This window comes from Lytechinus variegatus, chromosome 8, assembly GCF_018143015.1.
Source record: "Lytechinus variegatus isolate NC3 chromosome 8, Lvar_3.0, whole genome shotgun sequence".
In the NCBI taxonomy this organism is placed as follows: Eukaryota; Metazoa; Echinodermata; class Echinoidea; order Temnopleuroida; family Toxopneustidae; genus Lytechinus; species Lytechinus variegatus.
The window spans coordinates 32,593,941-32,621,141 of record NC_054747.1 but is presented as its reverse complement, the minus strand read 5'-3'; the positions used below and the strand labels follow the sequence as shown (position 1 = coordinate 32,621,141).

At 37.0% G+C, this 27,201-nt stretch overlaps 1 protein-coding gene across 5 annotated transcripts; it reads right to left on the bottom strand.

The window, feature by feature from the left end:
* Positions 1-543: 543 nt before the first annotated feature.
* LOC121420375 (sodium/potassium-transporting ATPase subunit alpha-3-like) lies at positions 544-26,993 on the bottom strand. 5 transcript variants are annotated; one of them, XM_041614978.1, is made up of 21 exons: positions 26,886-26,993; positions 18,062-18,196; positions 17,534-17,590; positions 15,993-16,052; positions 15,377-15,580; positions 14,717-14,830; positions 13,802-13,936; positions 13,246-13,363; positions 12,298-12,566; positions 11,289-11,487; positions 10,732-10,843; positions 9,990-10,122; positions 9,058-9,244; positions 7,547-7,722; positions 6,882-7,018; positions 5,930-6,249; positions 5,201-5,355; positions 4,717-4,840; positions 3,829-3,974; positions 3,041-3,171; positions 544-2,379 (listed from the first exon to the last, which is right to left on the bottom strand). In XM_041614978.1, exons 1-21 carry the CDS (start codon positions 26,913-26,915, stop codon positions 2,157-2,159), a joined length of 3,165 nt encoding a protein of 1,054 aa, XP_041470912.1. In that variant the 5' UTR covers positions 26,916-26,993; the 3' UTR covers positions 544-2,156. The 5 variants fall into 5 exon arrangements, with proteins under 5 accessions (XP_041470912.1, XP_041470913.1, XP_041470914.1 ...); XM_041614979.1 differs by lacking the exon at positions 26,886-26,993 and adding an exon at positions 20,078-20,188; XM_041614980.1 differs by lacking the exon at positions 17,534-17,590.
* Positions 26,994-27,201: the final 208 nt, after the last annotated feature.

The following is a 27,201-nucleotide window of genomic DNA, read 5'->3' as shown; positions in this document are numbered from 1 at the left end:
ACTGTCTCTAATTCTACAATGATTTTCACCGAAAATTATGCTCCAAGCCAATCTGCTGCAAGAATCTCAGCGGCTTACACAAGGGGAAAATCACTCATTTTATGAAATGCTATTAGAATTTTTTAACTGGTTATTGGGATAATTACCATACCTCTCATTCTTCAGTCACAATACTCCTTCAGTTATTCTTTCACTGCATTTTCTTGGCTTGCCTTACTATCACAGGGAGTGTTGCAAGAACAGATTTGCGATCAATTGCAAATACGGTATTGCTTGTAAATTTACAAGTAATAGAACGCAGATCAATTTATTGTTGTTGATACAAAACGTACATCAGCGATCAATTGCAAATGTGAGATTGATTGCAAGACTTGACTGATTTTGGAACCTGAAATTACTTGTTATTGACTGCAAGTTCCTTGCAACGCTCCAGACTTTAATCCACGTCTCACTACTCATCTAATTCTTCAAAAAATCACAAACTAAATTATCACAGACTGATCAACTTCTGACAAGGAAAAAAAAAGAAATCAACAAAATTGCTCAGGGGAATGATAAAAACCAATTTAATATTCATGGACAACCAAAACACTCAAAATTCATTTGACAATCACAATTTTCACAAGCTTTAAAATAAATTCTTAAAAGTAAAACATTAAAAACTTCTTTTTTCTTTCCTTGGGGACCTAGAGGTACAGGTTTTTATGGCAGTTAAAGCATAATACACCAAAAACAGTGAAGTATAATAATGATTAAATATTAAACATAGACTAGCCTAGCAGAGATATATTGCCCAAGTTGGATCATGGCACCATAGGTGAACCAATGGTAATATCCAACTCACAAAGGAGAGATATTAAATCACTGATTTTGGCAGAGGGTCTATATTAATATCATTAAGTACAGGAAACCAAGAGCAAATTCATGGCAATTACTCCATTATTTGAAACAATGTATTTTTCATTGAGTTAACTGCAGACATGTATGCAGTAATATGTAAATTTCATGAACAAAACTGAAGTTTGAAAAGTTCTCATTGTAACTGGCATGGATGCAGTTTTGGATGATCTACGCATCAACCCACTCAGATGTCCTGTACATTTAATGAATCAAAACATACATGAATTCAGCAGTATTATACATCAGCTGACATACTAAACTATTCAATTTCTTATATCCAAACATTTCAACCAAAAAGATAAGTGATTTTGAAACCTTGTACCTCACTTTAAAAAGTCAATACTGACTAATATATGATTAATGAACACCAACGCAAACTAAGCCTGCATTTTATAGGTTAATGCTTCTAAATCACAATTTCACAGAATAATTCACCAATTAGGAGGATATGAAGATCACTGAACCCAACGCTACTACCTCGTAGAAGTTCTTCTTTCTCTCAAGCTCATTGATAACCCTTAGAATATATCCCATTCTCACTTCCAGATGCATACCAGACAAATGACCTTTCAAACATTTAACTGTCATTTGGTGCATACATGTTGCAGTATACATAGATCAATATTTTTAAATTAATATAGATTTCAAATAGAATACTCGACTTTTCAATAAGTTTCATATTTTTAGTTATTTGAATCAATATACAATAGAAATTTCAAGTTTTAAAAAATAGTACCATCAACAAAAAATTGAATGTATTGTGAATAAAATACTCTGAGCTTGACGTTTCATAACCTCACGAAGCTTGGGTATCGTAAAAAGATTAGCGTGCCGTGGAGAATACGAGAAAACGTCTTCCCGGGGCAACGCTGAGTTTGTCTGCAGAGGTTATCAAAGAACTTGAGAATAAGAGATTGAGCAGCAGACATTTCAAGTCGATCTTCCTTGACGGGGTGAGAGGGGAGATCAGGTTTGGGAGCAAGGAGTTCAGGAGGGGGTAGTGATTGGAGAAGGACTGTAGTGATCGGAGACTGCAGAGGGCGGTGTGCATGGAGGTATGATCGCTGACTTGCAGTATACGGGTGGAAGTTTGTTGAATGGGCAGCGGTTGATGGGCCCTGATTAGAATTGGGCTTGCTGAGGGACTTGGAGATTAGCTTCGGCTTGGCGGGGATCTTAGTTGGAGCTTTGAGGGGAGGAGTGACAGTATCACAGGGGGATACAGATACGGGGTAGGAGCATTGGGATTGAAGAAGTCAGTAGTATGTCTCCATTTCGACCCAACCACCGGGGTTATGACGAAGGATGAACCGACGACACTCGTCGTAGACGAAGATGAGAAGAGAGAATGGCATAGCGACGAACCACCATCCGATCCTAAGTGGGTACATACGGAGACCGTTCTCAAGACCAGGACAGTATGAGAGGAATGCGGCCAAAGCAGTCTCGAAGAACAGACCAAAGTTCAAGACCCAGTTGCTGAAAAGAGATGAAAACAAACATTTGTTATCACACAAATTTTTCAAAACCATCTTTCTGCACTTCAAAAAAAATTGATATCACATTATTGCCAAATTGCCATAACAAATACGTTTCAAGGAAGCTATAACAAGGAGTGACTTTTTTAAGACTGCATTGAGAATTTACGTTACTTGATTGTTGTAAACCTTCGTATGTGCATGTAGTTTGAACCTCCATAATCAGTATTTTCTCAAATGACCCATCCTATAACTTTTTCATCATAATTTATAGACCCTTTCCATGCAGCTCTAAGGCACAACCATTTTGTTTGACAAGCTACAATGTGGTTTACATATGACTATTTTAGATTTTGAATTCTTACAGTGTATTCCTATAAAAGAAGCCCCTCTTTTCTCTTCCACTTTTCGACTTCTAATTCTTAATTGCATTCCTGTAAAAATTTGAATACGATATCATTTCAAACAGTTAGCAGCTCTGTATTAAGTATTCATGATATTCCGGACTCAGGGACCATTTCATAAACTTTAATGACTGGTGACCCTCTTTTGCGAAATGATACATCCCTATATAACTGACTTATCACTAGGAAAATGTTCCAGTCGTGTCCCAAGTTGTGCATAACTTTACGAAACACCACCCTGGGAGGTGGTTTACTTACTTCATTCCCTGGTGGATGAGGGAGTTGCGGCGAGTCTTACAGATGATGACATCAGCCCATTGTACAACCACAATGGATACAAAGAAAGCAGTGTGGCAGGTGTACTCCAGTTGCTTACGCTGGTTGAAACCCTGTTAAATAGGAAAAGAAAGACTGATAATGAAGAAGATGTACAGTATTATCCGACATAAATTACATATTTTTAACAATAAAATTGATGTTTTAAGTACATATTAAAAGAATCCCACAAAGAGTTTCAGGACCCCAACTGCGTAAGAGAACATTTTAGATTCCAGGCATAAATAAGCATCATTAATTTATAACAATTATGTGACCACCCCTCCTTTCCAAATACAGGCACATATTTTTGTTCATTAATGCATACAACACAAACACTTGGTGGACATTTTGTTGAGTTCTAGGGCCCGTTTCATAAAGGACTTGCAACTGTTGTAACTTTGCCATTATGGCAACTACCATGGTGACAGGGCACAGCAGCCAATCAAAATCAAGGTTGCCATGGTAATTGCCATAATGGCAAAGTTACAACAGTTGCAAGTCCTTTATGAAACGGGCCCCTTGTCCAAACTCATTTTGAGATACAAGGGGAACATTCCAATAAATAATGAGTGATTTTCACAAACAACTATCTTAGGGTACAGAAATCCTTGGATCTGATTGGCTCACAAGTCCGTCAGTCAAAAATCACTGATGAGGTGCTTCATGAAACCCTCCCGTCCCATGTCTCTTCAGCCCAATGTCAATACATCATTCCCAGTGCTACTCACCCATTGTTGACCGTAGGAGTCCTCTACGTTGAGTACAGCCTTGTCGTCCCACCTGCTACGCAACATGACCAGATCATTGGGAAGGAATCCATTCTCACCCATGATGACGAAGTAGGCAAAGAAACCGGCAGAAGCTTGGATCATACCTAAGGAAAATATTGAGTTGGAACACAGTTAAGATGAGAAAACTTTGAACAGATATAGACTTTGACAACTATTACATATGCTCCTGAAATCCTTGCAAATGATTGGCTCAGGGAGCATTTCATAAAAGGGGTTGTTAGACATTTTATCTGAAAAGATTTTTAAGATGGTTACCATAGTGCAGAGCTTCACAGCCAATTAAAATCTAAGAAAATTACAGATCTGAGAACTTGTCACCAAAAATGTAGATGAAACTCTCTCCAGATCTTGGATCATAACTGAAGATAACATACAGTTGGAACATGGTTAAAATCTTACACTGTCCTGAGGGGCCGAGTGGAATGTGATTACAAATAGAGGGATTCCAAGGATCAGTAAGGAAAGTTCAGAGAGCAGTTGTATTTATAAGAAAAAGGATTGCTTCACGGGACTGAATTCTGAAACATGGGACACATCATAAGAAGCTGAACGATTGTAGGGTTGATTTCTAGATGTGATTGAGTTCATGTGGATGATCAACCATTAAAACCAGCCCCAAGATCAATTCCCAAGCTTGATGTTACAAGGCCCTGGTATACCTCAAAGCCAGGGTCAGACTCTCATATTACTGGTAGCCAATGGCAACTCAATGGCTTTTTTAAACAGCATGTCATTGCCAGACCAAGAATATATTACACATCAAACATCCTGGATAGGCCTAGTAACAAGTCTATTATGAGTTCAGTAGTTAAGAGGTATGCTCACCAATCTGTCCGTAAGATACACTGATGAGACGCTCGTTAACCAGTTTGTCGTTCTGAGGATCACGGGGACGACGCTTCATGATGTCAGACTCGGCCTCTTCATAGGCAAGAGAGATGGCAGGGACCTGAAGGTAATAATGAAGAATAAATGACGTGGCATTAGAAGTTGCTAAACATCATCTTCCACTAAAGAAATAGGTAGGATTTTGCACAAAAAATTTGAAGGCATTTTCCATAGTAGTATAGAGTAAATATTGAGATGGTTTCTTCCAAATTAAAAATGATTTGGGTGGTCAGAAAAATGGGTTAGTCCCATATCATATTGGGGGGGGGGGGTCGTCCAATTAGTGAGTCCCGTATCAGTATGTTGCCTTTCATGTCGTGAGGTTGGCAAACTAGTTGGTCCAATGTGTTGTCTTCCATGTATGGAGGTTTGCCAATGGGTCAGTCCAATATGTTGGATTTCATGTTGGGTTTGTACTTACCAGATCGGTACCAAGATCGATACAGAGGATAGTGACGACACCCAATGGTAGAGGGATAGAAGCCAAGATGAAGATGAGGAAGGGACTGATTTCAGGGATGTTACTGGTCAGAGTGTAGGCAATTGACTTCTTCAAGTTGTCGAAGATCAGACGACCTGAGAAGATAAAAAGAAAGCAAAGGTTTCACATAGGGATTATGAAAATACATCATATAGTGCTGTTTCTGAAACTCTGCATACTTTTATCCAGGCTTTAGCATGGCTTCCCTGATCAGGTGCTCGAGCAATTACGGTATTCTTTTCCAACGTGTATCCATTTACTTCACCTGGTTGGATAGTGGTTATAATTATCTTGTGAGTGCATGAATATGGGGGGACCACTATGGCTCCGCTCAGAGCCAGAGATGCCAACCTGAACAAGAACATTTCAGTATCTTTTAAAGCTAAAAATCAGTATTTTTAAGGAAGTACCACATGAAACCACCAGCACTGTTCCCCTTTGCTAATTGCTAATCATTGCTAATTGGCAGCCAAATTTGATATTGCATTCTCTTCCCATCCCCTTCTAGTTGGGATGTAAGCTCTTCTTTGGGGGTTTCACCTTAGATCACAATATAAAAATGCATGATCATAAAACAATAGGTCATCATCTTGCACAAATTCCATTACCACCATCATCATCATTATAAGTATCAATAGAATCAACTGATCAAAAAAAAGGGTAAAGTACCTTCTTCAACACCGGTGACGATAGAAGCAAAGTTGTCATCGAGCAAGATCATATCGGCAGCCTGTTTGCTGACGTCACTGCCAGCGATACCCATAGCAACACCAATGTCGGCCTTCTTCAGGGCAGGTGAGTCGTTGACACCATCACCGGTCACAGCTACGATAGCACCAGCACGCTGGCAACCTTCAACGATGATCAGTTTCTGCTGGGGCGAGGTACGGGCGAAGACAATCTCGGGGTGATCCCTCAGGATAGCATCAAGGTCGTCACGAGCGAGGTCTTTGAGTTCAGAGCCGTGGACAACAATGGCTTTAGCATCCCTATGGAAGCAACAAAAATTTAAATATCATTAATCTTGTGACAAGTCATCAGATAAACACTACGAAATGTGGAAAAGAACAAGTGCAATAGCTATACTGGGTACAAAGTCATCTAGTGAAAAGATGAAAAGCTGACACTGTTTCCTGCAAGAAGTATTTAAAGAAAAAAACATACAATCACAGTAATAATTTCATTATGATTTTATCTTCAACAATATCATGTGAAGTTCTGCAAATAAAGATAGACTTTTACAGCTCATCTATTCATTTGTGATATCAGCAAAAACAGCGAAAAATTCATAGTGCAAATACAAACACATTGAGGTATGTAGGGGGGGTAATTCAGTTAACTAATGTGATCAAACTGTTCTAGTTTGTAGAACCGAATACAGTGAAACCTGTCTATGGTGACTACCCAAGGGAAACACAAAATGTGGCCTTTATAGACAGGTGGCTGCTATAGACAGGTTCTTATACACACAATCTGCCTCCATGGGAATCGGTTTTAGTGGTCACTATAGGTGGCCACTATAGACAGGTGGCCACTAACACAGGTTTGACTGTATTTGAATAAAGCAGGTTATGTGCTGCATTAAAGCACTACTGTCAAAAGTTGTTTTTCAGACACTTACTTGGGGTTGACCTCATCGATGGGGATTCCAAGACGTTGAGCGATGTCATCACGAGTCTCATTACCTTCGGAGATGATTCCGACACCCTTGGCAATAGCCTTAGCTGTGATGGGATGGTCACCAGTAACCATGATAACCTGATAATTGAGAAATGAATGTCAAACTATAATTGGTCCAGAAGATTTACAATTAAAAAGATGCATCGTAAACTTTGGAAAATTTGCAAAAGCACAATCCTTTCCTTCGTAAATGTGATGTGTTTTTTTCAAAGCGACTCCCCTCCTCGTCATCATTTGCATCATCACCATCACATAATTATTCCTTAATCATCATCATCACCATCATCATGATCATCACCACCACCACCACCTCCACCACCACCGTCATCATCACCATCACCACCACCAGCACCACCACCACCGTCATCATCACCATCACCATCACCATCATCATCATCATCAGCATCATCATCATCATCATCACCACCATCACCATCATCACCATCATCACCATATCATCAACATCATTACCATCACCATCACCACCATCACTATCATCACCATATCATCAACACCATCATTACCATCACCATCACCACCATCACCATCATCACCATCCTAATCACTACCGTCATCACCATCACTCCACCAAGATACTCTACCAACCTTGATTCCTGCAGATCGGCACTTTCCTACGGCATCGGGTACAGCAGCACGTGGAGGATCAATCATAGACATGAGACCAACGAAGCAGAGTTTCTCCAACGGGAAGTTGACTTCATCGGCATCGAAGGCAAAGCCACGAGGGAACTGGTCAGCAGGCAGGTAGAGGTGACAGAAACCTGTACAACAGTGAGAATATGATACAGAGAATTCTTTAACCCTAAATAGACTGGGCTATTTCGACGCCTAAAAAGACTGGGGGGGGGGGCTGATTCAGCCCCCCCTTATGATCTCGGCCGTTGATCGCGCGATCGCGACGAAAATTGGCACACGCATTACCCATGGCATTATCTACAAAACTATAACATCAAATTCGGCAAAAAATCTCATGTCTCATTAATTATGCTAATTTATGCGTAAAAACATAAGTTTGCTCTAATTAATAAAATAATGCCCCTGAAATGCTAATTTTTGTTTCACATACTCTAGATAGGCATCTGATCAAATTGATTTTAAAAAAATTTCAAAATCAAATTTATTTTCTTATGTATTCTATTGTTTTCTAAATTTCTTATGTATTTCTTTGTTTTTCGACTTTTTGTTTTTTATTGTTTTTTCAATGGAAATTGTCGGGGACTTTATTTTGACCATAAACAAGATAAAATCAATTGATTTTAAGCAGTAAAAGGAAAAATAATGAAACATTTATGAATTTTGGCTAAGAACACTATTTGCATTGGATTTGTACACAAATTCACGTTTTTGAGTAATTTTGGGTCTGCATGCACTTACGAAATGTTGCGTAATTTTGGAACCGCATACCCGGGCGTCACAATTTTGGTCTCAAAAGTTGCGCGAGACTTGAAAGTAAAAAGTCAGCAAGCGACGCGGTCAAAAAATTTTGCGCAGCGGATTTATCGCGAAAAATGTCGAGGGGGGGGGCTGAATCAGCCCCCCCCAGTCTTTTTAGGGTTAAAAGTGATTCTGTGGATCAATGTAAAATGAGAGATGCTTGGGCCTACATGGTATGGTATAATGTAAAGATGAATTTCTGAGATGAATGACCACCACATGCTCCAAAATACCAAGAAATACAAAACCGTCAGGAAATAGACCAAGTTCTCAAGAGTCACAGAATTTTGCAAGACCAAAGTATAACACTTGATGCCCCTCATGGTGATATGGTTCAAAATCAAATGATTGGCAGAAATATATAACATGACCAGTCATTTTAATTTCTTAGCTAATTGAAAAAAAACCCTAATGACTGTTAGTAATGACTTGTTCTATTGACACATCATGTTTTTAAATGAGAATGGTTTATGAAATCATGGAGTAAATCACTATCTCATAAGACATATCCTACACATCATTTTGCTCTGGTATTAGAAATAATTACCCTCATTCAACACCTTTGAATCAGTCCAAGCTTGTAACTGTTTCATAGGTATCGTGAGTGTATAATTCTCACTAACGCCCTTGCAGATGTGTATTAGTACATACTATGAACATACCGAGAACACGTTCTCCGAGACCTCCCAGTTCAAGATAGGCATTGTTGAAAGCAGTCTGCATTTCTTCTGACATCGGCTCTTCTTTGCCATTGATGAGGATTGTTGTACAACGGTCCAAGATACGTTCGGGGGCACCCTTCATGACCAGGAGGTTACGGTCATCACCATCAGCCTCATGGATGGACACCTATCAAAATAACAAAAACAATGACAGCCAAAATAGTCATAATGAAAATAATTGTGATGGTGATGATTGATGATAATAATGAACTACATATTGCAGAGCATTTTTATAATTGAAACTTTTGTTTTCCTAAGATTTTCACAATTTACAATTTCTCTATCATACTACAGTTTGTACATGGAATTTGATGTTTAAAACAAGAGCTATTTGCATTTTTTTTTTCAACTTTTATTCAACCATATAACCTGGGACCAACTATGCCTGATTAACTTAGAAGTTCCATGTTTCCCATGTAATTGGTAATTATCACACAAAGAGCTTCCCTACCGAGTTCCAACAGGAAATACCATTCCAGAAATAGAAACATTAAAGCAGATACAAACCAATAGCGCCATATTGAGTCTTCAGCTATTCATACCTGGCCAGTTTCCTGACCCATAATGCTAGTGTAGTCTAGTAATATAGACCCACTTGAATGATAACATGTTAATTAACTACTCAATACATTTATACCACAATAATTATGTTACCACGTAGCAAAACAACTACTTTTCCTGTAAAAACATTTTAGTTTCTCTATACAAATACAATTACAGGTCAATTCATTGTCTGTAATATTAGTAGATATCTGAAAATGTATATTTGAAGACTGTATTTATAACATACATGTATAGTCAATGAGAGATCACACACAGTTCACCCCTTAAAAAAATGGTAGAACAACAAAGCAGAGGGTATTCATTCATACCTGGTATTTGTTGGTGGAGTTGAAAGGAATCTCGCAGACTTTCTTGTTCTTCTTACGGTATTCTGTCACATTGAACATACAAAGTTCAACGCACTTTACCAGGGCAGATTCAGAGGCGTCTCCAGTTGTATCTCTGTCAAAGGTCAAATGTTGCATAATCATCAAATATACTGCATGGACATGAATTATTACTTTGTAACAAAACAAATATTGAAGAGCCTCCAGTAGGCTATGTGGAAATATTAGACAAGCTGTAACTAAACTCTGCTGCCCAGAATAAGAGAAAACCATAATCTTTCGTTGTTTTTCTTTCAAAGTCAAATGATTTAAGACATTTTATAAACAGCAAATGCCAATAACTGCACATACTTCATGAAAAGCTCTGATTATCTCACACACACGGATATTGATCAAAATACATAAAGTGCAAATGTGAAACTACCAACATAAATAAGGATATATTTAATTCAATTCATGATCTTTCATAAGAAATTTGGAATTTTGTAGCATTCAATAAAATATGTACATATGACCTTCTACAGTGTACATGTAGGACCTCCTTGAAGTGAGTAGTCTTTTTCAACAGTTCAATTTAACATTCTAAAATATCATGGCTTGAGTAGTTCATGGCTTGAAGAAAGCATGTCAGAGGAATAAAGACGCTGAATTATGACATTGCTTTTTATGAAATCTCGTGTTTAGCAAATGAAGGAAAAAACAAAGAATCTTGAAACTGACTTACCGCTTCAGAATGGGTACATTTTCTTGTCCAGCCTTGAACTCGGATCGGTTACAGAGACAAGCGATGCGAGCAAGGGCCATCCAGGTCGGTGATGACTTGTCGAATTGACCACCTGACAAAAAAAATTGATCAAATCACATGTAAATTTACTGCTCTCAGATTGTACAGCCCTATAAAAATGACATGAACAAAGAAAAAGAAATGTAAGTATAAAACTCTGCCTTTGCTGGTCACTTTGAAGGGCAATCTGGCCACAAGCAGTTTATCTTGGTGCAAGGAAGACTGAACATGTCCACAAGTTCATGGTTAATTATTTTCTCCAGACAGTTGCTCGCATTTGTAAAACTGTCATGAGCATTTACAAATGGTTGTAAGAAGACAAGGCCAAACTTCTATTTTATTCACCAATGAGAGGACTATATGGCCACTGACAAAAATATATGTCCCACACATTTTTTTTTATCTGGAGCTTTTTTCGTGATCCTAGATTTATTTTTCTAACTATGAGAAAGACTGTCTGTTGAAAGAAATGAGAGGAGATTGTAATCAATTCTTACCACTTTGGTCTTCCGTGGTGTCGGCCTCTACAATGGTGTTGTCAAACCACATGTGGGCAACGGTCATCCTGTTCTGTGTCAGGGTACCAGTCTTATCTGAGCAGATGGTTGAGGTACTACCAAGGGTTTCTACAGCCTCCAGATTCTTCACAAGGCAGTTCTTGCTGGCCATACGCTTGGCAGTCAAAGTCAGACACACCTGCGGGTGGGAACAAATACAATGGACTTATAAAGACGTTGGCGAACAATAATTCAACATCGAAGGTCCTATTTGGTACCTGTCCCTAGATAATGTACAATGCAGCCCTGAACAAAATTGCATCCAGAAATCATTTTGTCCCTTCAAAAATAAAGTACAAGTGATTGGAACAACATCCAAACAGGATTTCAATTATGTATGTGTACTACAGCTGTATGGATGAGAAAGGGGGTTACCCATCCAGTCCCTAAGGACAGGAGCAGAGAGAGCCATTTTATGAGAGAAAATCATCACATGCTTCGTAAAAAAGTGCGGAGTTGATCAATTTCCCTCCATAGCATATAGTCTCAAGCCCCCATATGGACGCTTTTGACTGTTAAGTGACCAATCAGCTTTAAACTGTCTGGTGATTTCTGTCTTGACCTGAAGGTTGTAATGATTACAGCATTAGCTGTTAGAGAAAATGTGTTACATCCTGATTGAAGTAAAACAATCACTTTGGTCTACATTCTGAACTTTAACCTAAACCATGGTTTACCTCTATGCTAAAATTATGGGAAGCTGAACATACCAAAATATTTTTACATAGTTTGTTTCTTATGTTTATTTTCCTACCCCCCCCCCATGCATTAATGGTGAAGAAAAAAACTTCAGTTATTATTCCTGATAAGGGATTGATTGTACATTATAGTCCATACAATAAATCAATCATGAAAATGAGTTCTACGATCATTGCTAAGCTTTGTGTTACGGGCTCTAGAACTTAAATCAGATCCTGACTCAGAACATAATCCTTGAAGAATAACTTACAGTGACGGTAGCCAAGAGACCCTCGGGTACGTTAGCTACGATGATACCGATGAGGAACACGCAAGCTTCAAGCCAATTGTAACCAAGAGGGAATGAGAGGATGAAGAAAGACACGCCCAAGAAGACGGCAACGGCGGTGATGATGTGGATGAAATGCTCAATCTCCTTGGCGATGGGTGTCTCACCGACGTCCAATCCAGAGGCAAGGTTAGCAATGCGACCCATGACAGTGTTATCACCGGTGCTGATGACAACACCACGAGCAGTACCTATTAACAGGAAACAATGAATGGTGTTATTAGTGTTGATGAAAACATCACGAGCAGTTCTTATTTACAGGAAACAATGAATGGTGTTATTAGTGTTGATGAAAACATCACGAGCAGTTCTTATTAACAAGAAATTATAAGCAGTGTTATGTCCAGTGCTGACACCACAAGCGCTTCATATTGAAACAATGAAGAGTAATATCATTGGAATGTTTTGATTCAAGTATCTTTATATGAAAGGTGGTAATTGGTTATGAAATTTACTCGACTTGATGAAAATCATTACTTGTTTTCCTATGTAGAGAACAGGAGTTCTGAAATATCCTGGAAATTGATCAAAAGTGGTCTAACTTGCTCAGACAATAAACAAGTTCGAAGCACATGACCAAATAAAGAGGGCATCTGGGGAGCGTTTCATAAAAGGATTTGGACGTTTTTTATCCGACAAGTTCCATTTTATTCGACAGGTACTATAGTAACAGTGCCTCTCAGCCAATCAGAATCAAGGAAAGATGTCAGATCTGACAACTTGCCAGACAAAAATGTTGATGAAACGGTCCCCTGAAGTACCTCATTGACACTGGTTTTGAGAAGAAAACCACCTAATTTCTCAACTTGGTGTTCAAATCAGATTTAAGGTATGATGAAATGGGACCTAGGAGTGATATGGGGATGTTACCTTCGACGGCATTGGTGGAGAAGAAAGCAATGTTCCTGGTTTCCAGAGGGTTGTCACTTGTGAAGTCAGGGCTGCGAGATTGGGGCTCAGATTCTCCAGTTAGGGAGGAGTTGTCAACCTAAATAGTAAGAAAATGGGTACATCAATACAAGCATATGGGACTGAAGAAAAAAATATATGTAATACAAAATAAAAAGATATCCATAATATTTCTGTGAAAAATAATTGTTCCAATGAGGAAGATTTTCTTTTTGTTCATTTGTTTGTGGTTGTCTTTTAAAACGGAGGGGGACATGTCTTAAGAGAGGAGGAAAGTGGCCTAAGAATAATTATAATACACAGTAGCACATACCGTGTACAATCATTTGGGGGCTGCCACCTTTTTTTAAATTCAATGAAGATTATTGAGACACATTCCATATGACATTGCATGAAGAGTTAATGAATAGAAAACAAAACCTTTTTATTTTTAGTTTTGTAGAAGTCCTGTAGTTGTAATGCTATTTACTCTGCTACCCTCAGAACTCATACAAGATTTCAATCAAGCCTCCCTTACCTTGAATGACTTGGATTCAATGACTCTGATGTCGGCTGGGATCCTGTCTCCGCCCTTCACTTCGACGATGTCACCACGAACGACGTGAATAGCATTGATAGAGTGCCATTCGCCACCACGCAACACAAGGGCTTCCTGTTATGATACAAACAGAAAATCAGTGTTAGCTAATGGAGAGACAGTGATTTTTTTAATCACTGGTAAATCAAAAGGGAAAATTTGAATTCTTTACTTCTCAGGTGAAAATGCTATCACAAATTACACTTAATTTAGCGCGCATATATATGTCCAATGCTGAAGCACGCTTTTGTCTCAGTGCGCCAAATTGACGCCTGTTACCATAGTTAGATATCCTATCTCATTCATGAGACCACTGTTTGAAGAGTGGACTCATTAATTGAAAACATTGGACTCGTGAATAAGATACTAGTAATAATATACGCAGTAAAATAAGCGCAATTTATACAGGAAGTCTGCATAAACCATGGACTCAACTGTGGGTTTTCAAAACCACCTTTGTGAATTCAGGCCATAGTGTTCACATAGTGGACAATGCGAAACTGATTCACACCATCAAAATGCTCAAAATAAATGGTGATACCACATTGGGTGATTTCAAGTTCGGTGGTGGCCTTGGTGTTGGTGTTAGTGTTGAAATTTTGGTTGCTTCCCCTAGCTCCAAAACTTATTCAGAGTTTGTAAAACTGATCCAGATCACATTATTGACATCTCAACAACTAGTGAGCGACTTTTTGGGACCATCCTCATTTTATTTTTGGTGTTATAATCGTGTAAAAATTGACCCAACACCAACACCAAAAGGTCAACACTGAACTTGAAATCACCCATTGCGCACCACACTAAACACACTATTAGAAACACTGTTCATTAATGGGACGGAGGAAGTGATCATACCTGTGGAACCATGTTCTTGAAGGATTCCATGATCTTAGAACTCTTAGCTTCTTGATAGTAGGAGAAACATCCGGTGATGATAACCACACTAGCAAGCACAATACCCAGGTACAACTGCAACAAGAACAGAAAGACAATCAATAAAACAATCGAGATAACATTTCTATCATCATCAACACATACCAGTCAACCCCGAAAGCCAAGAAATATGAACATATTACAAAGAAATTTCCAGAAATAGGAACATTTTAAAATTTCCTATTCAATACTACACAACAAAATTGCACTGAGATAGGTTAAATGTAAATTGTCTTCCACCCTCCTTCCCCCCCTCCCCAAAATAGGAATATTCCTACTTTATAAGAACACTTGGCTGGTTATCATGCATTTATACTTTTGTGGACATCCACCCTACTTATTTCTTTCTCCTCAAAGACTGCTGAGCTGTATTCATGCATTTTCAGACAGACTCTTGAATCTAATTTTTTACTGAGCGCAATGAATTAAATGGTATTGTGACGTCACCTAAAGTCGTGCAATGGTATATTTTGACAGTCAGCCTCTCATTTGCAAGTGTACAACAAGCTAATTGAATTTAACTGTAATTAAATTGAAATAAACGATGTCAAAGAAAAATTATGGAAGAAATTGATGTCTTACATTGTCACTGCTCGGTTCATCCTTTGTGCCGGCCTCGATACCATAGGCCAAGAAACAGAGGATAGATCCAATCCACAACAGAGTAGCGAAACCACCAAACAACTGCTGGCAGAACTTCACCCATTCAGGGGTCTTAGGTGGTGGGGTCAAAGCATTGGGTCCATCGCGAGCAAGGACAGCTGCAGCCTGATCTTGAGTCAAACCCTGGATAATGGAACAAATATAATAATAATGATAATATGCAACATTTATAGAAATATCACTGTCCCACATGTGCCTATCTGTGTTGGATATCGTCAAAGTGATCATTATTCTTATATTTCAGGATTTAGGTTCCACTTCCCAATGTACCAGATCACATAGATCATCCATGACATGGTGAAAATTGAAAATAATTTTAAAGGCTTTCACACGAAACCAGTTTGCAGCAACTATCTACGCTAACCTTACATACAGGCCCAAGAGCCTAGATCTGCTACATTGTGTCACAGTTAACATTGAACCCAATAAGAATTTCTTGGGATTCTATTAAGTTTTTAAGGGCTTTTGGGGGCAACTTCGCACCCAATTCTATGTCATTAACTTTCTGGTACATAATTACAAAGATTGAACTTACTCGGTTGATGTTGGATTTCAAACGTGCAATCAGGTCATCCATGGGGATCTTGTGATCATCCTACAACAAAAAAAATAATGAAGACATTAATAATTAAGAAGAGGTCATGGAAACATAAGGGCTCAGATCTTGGGGAAAAAGAAATAATTATCCATCAATCAACAGCGTTTCATTAGTACATATAAGAGGGGCAAATCATTGGAAGCAAAAACGTAGTGAACAAATAGGAGATAACTAAAAAGAGGAAGGATGATGAAAAGAAAAGATAAAGAATGATTCATGTCGTGTAATCAACCCCTGAAAAAATACATATCTTTACATTGTTTTCTGTAGTCTGTCTGATAGCTGCTGTCTTAATATTTTCATCTCCACTGATATTGCTCAGCAACATCCTATATTAATAATGGAATTGTATTTGGAACAACTGGGTGAAGAGTGGCAAAAGTACATGAATGGCTAGCCAAAGACACCAAGGTATAATCAAATTCAATTTTCTGTTTTGGGATTTTGGAACAATTTCAATTGGGGAGAGGGCTGATTTCAAATTCATGAGTTTTACATTCAACTTTTCAATCAATAAATAGTGGAACGACAACTCTGGAGTCCAGGTCAAGCCCTTTTCATTAAAATAAAAATGTTATCTAGCTTGCACAATATTATCTTTATTCATTTTTAATTTTTAATTTATTGGGGGAGGGTGCAAGATCCGCATTGAAAATTGCCTTTTTTTTGTAATAAATTTAATAAGAAAAGCAAAATAATCTAAATAGAATATTTTGGACAGGATAGGAAGAAATTTTTATTCTTTAGGGGCTACTCTATCTCTTTCTCGACATCGGGACGATTGCAGAATTCTGGGGGCTATTTATTTCATTTTAAAGGACTAAATTTTAGAGGCAACAATTATTTATGCAGCAGACCTTAATTTATGCAAATATCATTCTGCCATACTCTTGAATATTGTTTATGACAGATCTTCTCATAAAAGAATGATCAACCCCAAGGGCGAAATCATCTGTTGCCCTCATGTATTTCCTGCACTGGTATTGGATGTAAAAAAAAAACACCTTTCAAATAAATAAGAAAACTTAATTTATGCATGACATTAATTTTTGGTAAAGCTTGCCCCAAGGGGAAACCCTAATTTTTAAACTGTCAACATTGAACATGTAAAGGAAGGCTAAATGGTTAGTTAGTAAAAGAAAACATGATAATAGAGGCAAAAGCAAAAGGAACTCGGTTTAGTTTGAATTACAAGATAAATGATGTAGCATAATTCAAAATTGAATCAGACACAAAAACCCATAGAAGGAACAAATTTCTATGGGGTGTCCAATCGGTCTTCAAACATGTAAAGTCCAATAAGGATCTTACAATCCAGTTTATATCTGAAACTTCAATATCAAGGAAAACATCAATAGCAGGAAAATAATATGAAAATTGAACCTTCAAACCAGGAATTATCATATAAAAGTAACTTTTGTCAACTTGAAATGACTGCAACAGGCAAAGCAGTAACTCGAGCAATCTCTTCTTCTTACCATCTCAACTTCTTGTTTCAAGTCTTCCAAATCACGCCTGTTCTTTTTTCTTGGATCCTTTTATACAGCAAGACAAGACTAATCATGTGTCACTAATTTTAGGATCAGTGGCTTCTTTTGCATGTACTTGAACAGTATCATCATACAGGGAAATATTCATTGCTATTAAACCTCTTCTAATCATGTGCATGTATGAATTTTTTTGCGTTGATACTCTGATTACTTAGCATGCTTTAGGCAGTAAAGCACACAGAATACAGTGCATTCTGAAACATGTTTTACAACTGAAGATAAAAGTGCACATTCAAAGGTACAGTTTGTAGGATTTTTTTTTTTTTTGGGGGGGGGGATTCAATGCAACTCATTATATCCTGAGAGTTTTGTTTCTTTTTAATTTAATTTATTTATTTATTCATTCATTCATCTTTTTGGAGGGCGGGGGGGTTGGGTGGTCACGTAACTTATGAAATTGCATAAGCTGTACAGGTATGTACAGATGGTGGATTTGAAAGGTTGAACTGTACTTACAAATTCCATTTCCTTCTTGAGCTCCTCCAAATCCTTCTTCTTTTGTTTCTTCCCCTTCTTGGGGTGGCCAGATGCATTGCGGCCATCGTCAGGGACCTCCGTCTGAACAGCAACACGGTAGCTTTCGCCACGGCCCTGTCAAAAGAGAGAAAACAAAATAAATAAAATACATGACATTTTGAATTGAGCCATAGCCACTTTAGAAGATAGAATCCTCTTCAACACTTTGAAGAAGACAGAGAGCTGTCATTCCAACATGACACCATCGTGAATTCAGATTGCTCTGATTGCCATTCGAGACGATTCATTTTCGGGTCAAGGTTTGAGAATTGGATTTGACAAAGCTGGTAGTACAACTTGAGCAAAAGCTTGAATTCAATATCACTCTCAGAGAGAGAGAGATACAGGAAAAAACAATTTATTACCCTGTATATCTTTTTAGCCTGTAGGTAGCCTTGCAACCTCTCAGGGTCTATCTGATATTTTGTTGGGAGTCGGGACAATAGCATTAATGGATAGCCACTGCACCGCTTCTGTGCTTGGCGGCCAGTGATAATGCAAATTAGACTGTAAAATCTGTAACATTACTTAATTTATTAAAAGTTGAAAAACGCAATATTGGTTATCGGCTTGCTAATTCAGATTAGGAAACGTCTGTGGGCGAAAGATGGTTGACATGAAAAAAATATTGAGAATGACCCCAAACATCTACCATTTCAACATCACAATCTACATGTTCAATTATTCAGTGAAATCAGCAATTTGGCTTCATTTGTCCTGTTTCTCTTTTTTTTAAGGATTTTTTTGCAATTTTGCTGATTTCACAAAACCATACAATCATATTCATCAATTCATGAAGTGGATTCCCCCTCTCAGCTGTACTCTCATGCATGATAATACATGTACTACACCTCTGCAAGCTAATCTTTCATCCTTATTCATCAGTACAGTACAAAGGTTTTGGGGAGAAAGAGATTTTGCCAGTATGTAAGAAGATACAATGCTCGAACTTTGCACAGCATGCCTTTCTATTTGTTCATCAACAATGAAATAGTCTCAATCCCAGGTAGCCTCTTCATATATTCATAAAATGGGGCAGGAAATATTTGTTTTTTTTCAACAGAATATTTTAGAAGATAGTCTTCTTCCACAACCAATGTAGGCCTACACTGTGTATTGTAAATGCAGTTACAGATTTTAGGGAAAATCAACAGCATTCCAATCAAAATTAACATGGAATTGGAATGGAAAAAATCAGTGAGACAGAAAGGATAATCTTTGGCTTGAAGTCAGACTACTTAACAATAGGAAGCAGATAATGGAAGATATGTGGAACAAACAACAACCCTGGGCTCATGGCTAGAGATTAGCTGGTGGGCGTATCCCAAAGACCATGTGGCTTCAGAATGTACAGTAAAACCTTTTCACAAAGCTGAAGTACAGTACACAAATGAATGTCAGAAACCCTTCCAAATTATAAAACAACCAACCAGTATTGATATCTAAAGGGGCATTGCAGCCTTTTGCAGATTAATTAATCCCCTTGTTCTAAAAATCACCAAGTAGGCTACTATAGGCCTACAGTTTCAGATACAAGTAAAATTGTAAATTTGAAGTTGGTTGCTACTGTGCTACATTTAGGCAATAAATGGGGGGGCAGGATTTTTAAAAACTGTTCAGCACCTCACATACAGCAGCAGCATCACACATTGTACAAAATTATACAGATATCGTACTGTGAAATAAAGAGGAAGTTGCGTGATCTGAATATCAACATTGATTTGGCAATGGATAGAAAATACTTCATTTCACAGTGCAAAGTCACCATCAAAAGAGACATAAATTCATTTGAGATTTAAATCAAAACTAATTTAGGATGGCCTGTGTTAAAAAGGGAATTCCTCAAGAATGGGCTCTTTTTTAAGAATTGTAGAAAAATGAAGAATTCTTACTTTCATTTTTTAAAAAGTAGTAAGCCTGTATATAAAAAAATCCTAAATTTCAAAAACTACTTACTTTTTCCTTCTTGGTGCTCATATTTGAGCTTGATTTTTCCACAAAACTTGACCAAGAACTCCCTCCAAGCTGCCCCCAAATCAACTCCTTACACAGTGAACCCCACCAAAGAAAGTAAGGCACATCGTTACATACTCTTCATGGGGGGATGCTTACTCATGGAAAATCTTTAATTGAACTTCCTATTGTTCCTGGCTTGTGATTGGTCGATTACAGGAGGTGGTTATTAACAAGGGAACAGGGAGAGGCTCTGATTGGTCGGTTGAGGTGGCAGTTGTTAGCAAGGGAAGAAGGGGGATTTTGAGTCATTGGGGTGATAGACAGGTCATGCTAAATTGTTCAGACTCACTCAAGTTCAATTCCAGTTTTTTCTTTATACATATCTTCATTTTAAATAATTGTACTGTCTGATTATCATGGAGATTTTTTTCTTTCCATTTTCTCATATTGCTATCAATATCCAGAGTTCACCAGAAATAGCTCATGTACTTAGTGTCATGCCTCACAAGCTTGAATACTCCACAAGAAGTCAGTACACTTTTGCCTTTCTATCACTGGTCCTAAAACACTTAAAAGGGTCAAAGGTGAAAATGCAGGAAATTTGCTAAACATTTACGCATTGAATATTTTAGATGGTGTGCTCAATTAGACTAAGGGCTTTCTATGGTATGTCAAGGACCTAAAAAAAGCAATATACCACCCCCCCAAAAAAAGACTACATGAAGAAACGTACATTCCAGGAAGTGTGGACATGCCTGTTATGCAGGTCAGATCACACGCTACCGTCTATTCCAAGTAGTCATTGTCAATTAGCATCTCGCTCAGAAACATGAAACACAATTTAGCACCCCTCCTCTGACCTTATATTTGATCTGATCTCTTACAAAAATCAATCAAAGTTCAAACCCTAAAATAAAAAAAGGCAAAAGGAATACACCCCCTGCATTTTTGTTCTTTATTTTCTCCTCTCTTCTTTTTCTTTTAACCATTAATTCATTCAAGAAAAGAGAGGTAAATGTCAATTCCAATGAAATCTAGAGATTTGGCACAACCATTAATGGACAAAATACAAGCATCTGTAATGAGACACAAAAAATGAGGAATCATCAAATACTTGATCAGAGAATACAATTAATCTCACAAACTGCATATGTAGGCAGAATCCTCCTGTACTGTACACATATTACACTTCATACAATCTCTAGAATACTTATTATATTGTGATTGTGACATTTCCAAAGAGCAAGTACAATTCAATCACGCAAGCAGATACCCTTTTCAATTTGGAATGGAATACAAATCTAAAGTCTTGAAGTTGGAGCTTCAACAGACTTAGAAGCTCAATGCAATTCAGCAAATGACATTGTCTGATTTGTCTCAAAAAGTCTAAAGCCTTTCATTCAGACCAGAAGATAAAACATGCACCCATACAAAAGATTAGGGCCCTAAGATCAATTGTATGCTACCAAAAGCCAATCAAAATCACTGTTGCATGACCCCTTTTTGTCAAAACCCCAGCAAAAACCAATCAGAACAGCTCTTTCATGTTTGCAAACTATCACAAACCCTTATGAATAGGCATGATCCTTCATTAATAGAAGATATTGAGGAGTTCATGTAGATTAGGATTACTTGTCTGCGAATTAGTGCCTGAATAAATCCCAAGATGAATTGAGCAATTAAAATTGGGTCTGCATTTTTAATCCCAATGTAGCCACACCTTACAAATTAAAAAGGTAAACCTATTCTTTTGAGCTGAAGATTCAAGTCTTAAAAGCTGGGTTTTTATAGGGTGAGTGTCATGGTTTCTGGGAACAACCTCACAGAACCAACACCAAAATAAAATACAATCCAAATATGGAAGACATTTTTGAAGTGTAATCCACAATTCAATGTTAAATTATACTATACTGTGGTTTAAAGATACATGTATACCTCTTGATAACAAATAAGGCCTACATGTATATGTATCCATCAAATCTTTATTGGAAGAAAGGTTCATAAAACATACTAAGAGATGTGTACAGTACATGTAGGTCAAAATGCGTACTGTAAAATTGACTTCCATGCAGATTTTATGAAATATTTCAGCTCCAAAACAGGACAGGGGCTATCAATTCCAGTAAAAGAAAGGTCAAAGCAAAGTCACATCAGTGCAATATCTGTCTCACCAAGGGTCCTTGGTCCCACAAAGTCAGTATTTGAATTTTGAAATTATTTTTACTCTAAATTACATGTATGGAGCATTATTCAGTTGAAAAATTCCAGGTACAAGAAATAAAGAGAATTAATTTTCAAAAGAACTTTGAAGAAATTAAAAAATCTGCAATTTGCATGGAATAATGATTTAAATAGCATTGCCAATTAAGAGATTTGAACAATTTTCTTTCTTTACATGTTTTCTTTACAACTTCTTAGAATTAAGTGGTAGATATTGATGAGATAACAAATATCTGGCCGAAAAAGAGTGCAAAATAAGCAGATTTCTTTTTCTAAAAATTTCATTTTTTGAGAATTCTGCACTGCATCTCAATTTGTAGCACCCACACACCCAAGTGATAATTTGTCTTGAATTACAGTTTAATATGACCAGGTCACAGAGTTTAATGTGTATACATGTACTGAACATGTGCGTACATCTGATATCAAAGTCAATCAATGGACTTCAAACTCTACTATATCAAACCATTAGCCTTTTAAACTCACTTGGTTTAATAGGGCTTACAGGAAAAGTAAATACCATACATGGACTTATTGACTGATAAATAACCCTATTCTTGTCACTATTCAAACAAGAACCACGATCCTACCTTGCTATAAAACACAATGGCTTGTCAAATAAATTAAATTGGAAGACAACCATTAACTCTGCATGCAAATTTTTTACACACCATCATTGTAAAATGATGGTGTACATGTACATGTACTGTGTTAAGAGGCCAGAAACGTTATCTCACAAATGACAAATCCCTGTTGTACAAGAGCACAATTCACTATCTTTATTATCAAATAATTTTGATTTCATTTGATTTAATATGATTCAATTCATTACTTTATTTCATTTATACTTTGTTATCTTATATTATATCGTAAATTCTATTTCATTTCATTTCAAATTTTATTTCATATTTTGTTCTTATATTTTATTTTAAATTGCATTTCGTTTCATTTCATCTATTCTTTTTTTTTTTGGGGGGGGGGGGGAATCCTGTAATACATGTAGGGCCTATTAAAAAGGTGATAACCCTTCCCACCCTCTTTTCAAAAAGCATGGTGATTCATAGAATCAAAATTATCTTAAATGAAATTAGAAAAGCGTCATTAGCAGGACTGGCAGGCTACCTACATAAAGGTGCATAGATGCATCTTTCAAATCAACTTTCTGACTTTCCCACTGTTTTTAAAGCCCAATGAATATCTGGAATATCAATAAAAATACACTTCTTTGGGTTTCTCTGTGATGAAATGCTCTAAAGTTGCCGAATACCGATTCATTAGCTCGGTCTCTTGTTTCTGCTAATAAGTATAACTTAAGTAGTTGTTTTTTATAAGGTTAACATTTCTCCCACAGTATTTTTCCATTATTATTGTACCCCCATTAGAGAGGAAACATTACATAGCTATCTTTTTAAAGCACTAAAGCAGTTATTTCCTTTCTGTAATGCGCAACACTGAGTCAAAATTCTTTCAACCACAAAAACAGGATGTGTATGCACTATTGCTATCCACAGCTACAGAAACATTTGCATAGACATTTGCAAAGAATTCTACACAAAGAATAAATGAAATTGAAATGTAATTTGATTTTTTCCACTGTGTAAGCTACCGTCATCAGAACTGGTTCTAAACTCTCTAAAAATAAATACCTACATATCTTTTTAAAATTCTATTAGTCTTGAGATATTTCAAGCTAATTTTTGTTTTTCATGATGAAAAATTGCATTAAAAGCATTTTGCAAAGCTTTTTATTTCACGATTCTGAAAGTGCTGAAAAAAGAAAGATGGGTATTTAGTCAATGCATGCATTATACTGTACAGTATATCACATAGTACACGCTCACAGAGGAGTGAATCTCCAATATGCACACAGCTTACACTACATGTACTTCTAAATGTCAAGCTATGCTAATGACCAAGGAGCTTCCAACACACTTGTGCTCTCACACAGCAACGCAAGAAGATGCACAATGCTCATCACATGTACAGTATCAAATCACTCATGCTGTTGCACTGTAACCGGGCTATTGACATCGCATACATGTCCATATAGTACCACTACCAGCACAACAGGCTTCCGGGGGCACCATTGAGCATAATATTTTCAAGCATAGATCTTTATGTACTCGTTTGCCAATTGAAAGATTTTCTTTTTTTTAATTTTGTAATTCAATATCCATCTGTTTCATGGAATCATGGTGGTGGTGTTGTGTGTTTATGAGCTAGCTAGTGGTTTCAAGTGAACATGTATGCAAATATCACGATTTCAAATTTTGAAAGGAACGGCACCAGGATATTTTAAATGGAGGGGGGGGGACAGACAGGTGATGTCATATTATTTTCTCAATTGTAGAGTATCTACAACTAAAATCGCCCAGATTTCTCTTTTTCACACTCTTCTCCTTATTCCTACTTCTTTCCGTTCGGGAACCCTTCTTTTTTATCACTTACATGTAGGACGTCATCTATTCAATTTCCATCATTCCAAGCATTCAAAAACATTTTTTTAACTTGACTTTTTGCCATTACCTATCTCATGTTATTCGACTCTCCTAATTAAATTTTGGCTAACTTTGGGGCTGATGCCTGGGTCATGTGGGTTGGTTCTGCATCAATCTGCTCAGTATTAAAAAATGTCAGGCAATTGCATTCAAACTCAAAAATATTATGAGAAACTTATCAAAATCAAACAAATTCTTTTGTCTGAAATGCTACATAATGCCATAGAATTTGAGTTGACTTATGATTCAGATCTTGAACCTTACTTTTTACTTTCTTTTAGGCCTAGAGCTTTTTGAAAAGGGGCAATATGAATTAATCATACTCGACATTCTAATCTTACATTTAACATGAAGAGAGTTTCGAGATGGTTGGGCCAATTTATTTACTTTTTTAATCAAAGACTCATTCTTTGTGAAAAAAGTTTTGATTAATACTAATTTATAACAGCACTCTCCCTCTGTAATATTTTACATTTTCTTAAAAAAGGTCCCTTGAGCCGTTTGACAATGTCTTTCAAACTTAGTGATTAGATCTGTTAATAGATCTTAATGATCAGAAAGCTCTATATAATGAAGGCCTAGTAATTGTTGGATCATCACATCTCATTCGCAAGGTGAGTAACTTCATTTCAAACCTGATTAAATTTTCATGCAAAATCACCATATTTATCAAATATAACACTATTTAGTTTCACAATATATAAAAGATGCTTGATCGAGCTATTATTAAAAGTGTTGAAAATAAGACCCAAAATTGCATGTATGGCAGTGAGTCCAAACTTCGCGCGTGTCCAAACTTCGCGGACGGTCATTATCTCCAAAACTAGCCAATATCCTTAAAATCTGACATCATCAATGTGAAAAGCGACCTAAAATTACCCTTCGCTGAAAGTTTCTTTAGGATTAGTCCAGCTTTCATGAAAATATTGGCAAAAGATCGGCAAATTTGTCACCGTTAGCGCCCGTTTTGAAGAAAGCAACAAGCATCACGATATCACCATTTTACAAGCAGAAATCATAAAAAATGTGAGTTAAATGTGGTACTAACCGATTCCATAGCATTTTGCCATCAATCTGATATAAATATTTCACTTTTTGAGCTTGAGTCTTTGTTTGAATCTCCACAAAAGCGTTGGTGCGTGAAGTTAGGTAACACTTTTTCTGAACGGTTTTCCAGCACAGCCCGCATTCGCCGATCGGAATAGAATTTTGAGATCGCGATACCGGCGAAACCCCGTGACCTACTTTACATTTTCGTCCATGATTTTATAGTTTACGATCTTGCCGTCAATGTGGTTACTATTTCTTGAATTGGTTTTGTATAAATTATGAATGATTTGTATTATGAATGATATGTGGACAAAATCAAGCCTGATGAATATTTTTGAAAAGTGCGCGAAGTTTGGACACCCCATCATACTCAAGTTGAGAAGCTGTTTTCATGGTTTTGTGTAGTAGAAGACAAAGTAACGTTAAAGTTAAACCTGATCAAAATCATTTTTCATGAAAAATAAAATATTCATGAATCATATCCGCTTCAAATCGTTTGACTTTACAAGCAAGGAGTTTGAAATTGAATTTGAAGCCCATTAAAGGTCTAGATCGAGGCATAATCTCGAGAACAAGAAATCTTACATAATCATGATAATGAATGAGCATATGCCATGAACATGAAATAGTCAAATTTATTATCATACATTCGCCTTTTTATTAAATCATTGATAATTTTGATATGATTGATGCTGAAAGTGCAAATCTACGATATTTTCCCTCTGGCCAAATGGAAATTTTCCACCATGTGCAATCGACATAAAGGCTGGCGCACATTTGGAAACCAGCCGGCATGCATTCATACAACGTGTATATAATCACACACACACACACACACAACCTCTTCCAAGAGCGGAAGAACATGACAAACGCAGAGACCACTAAAAAGAACACCCGGCATCATCAAATTTCACCTTTAACACAAATAATCAAGTGATGAAAATATTTCAAAGATAATGTTAATACATTATAGTATCCACCTATTCCATTTCTTATCAACATCAATACATAAATGTAAAATAAATCGAAAAACAAGTTACCTCTCCGCTCTTTTCCACCCGAGCAGCCATCGTGATTATCAATGAAATGCATGTAAGCGGCTCTCATTATCATGCATGCGTACTTACTCTGAAAGCGCGCGTATTTGGTTATACTAATGAATATTCATAACATACAAACGTCATAATAGTAGTGTAAATTTGCAGTCCCGTTTATACCGAAACGTTTGAGATTAAAAAATGTGCAATGGAGATCGAGTTGAAGATCACATCGCACTTATTATTTTGTTTTATGTTGAAAAAAAAATGTTTTTAGGTAAAACTTTTCGCTCACAGCATTGGAAGAAGATTGCCTATG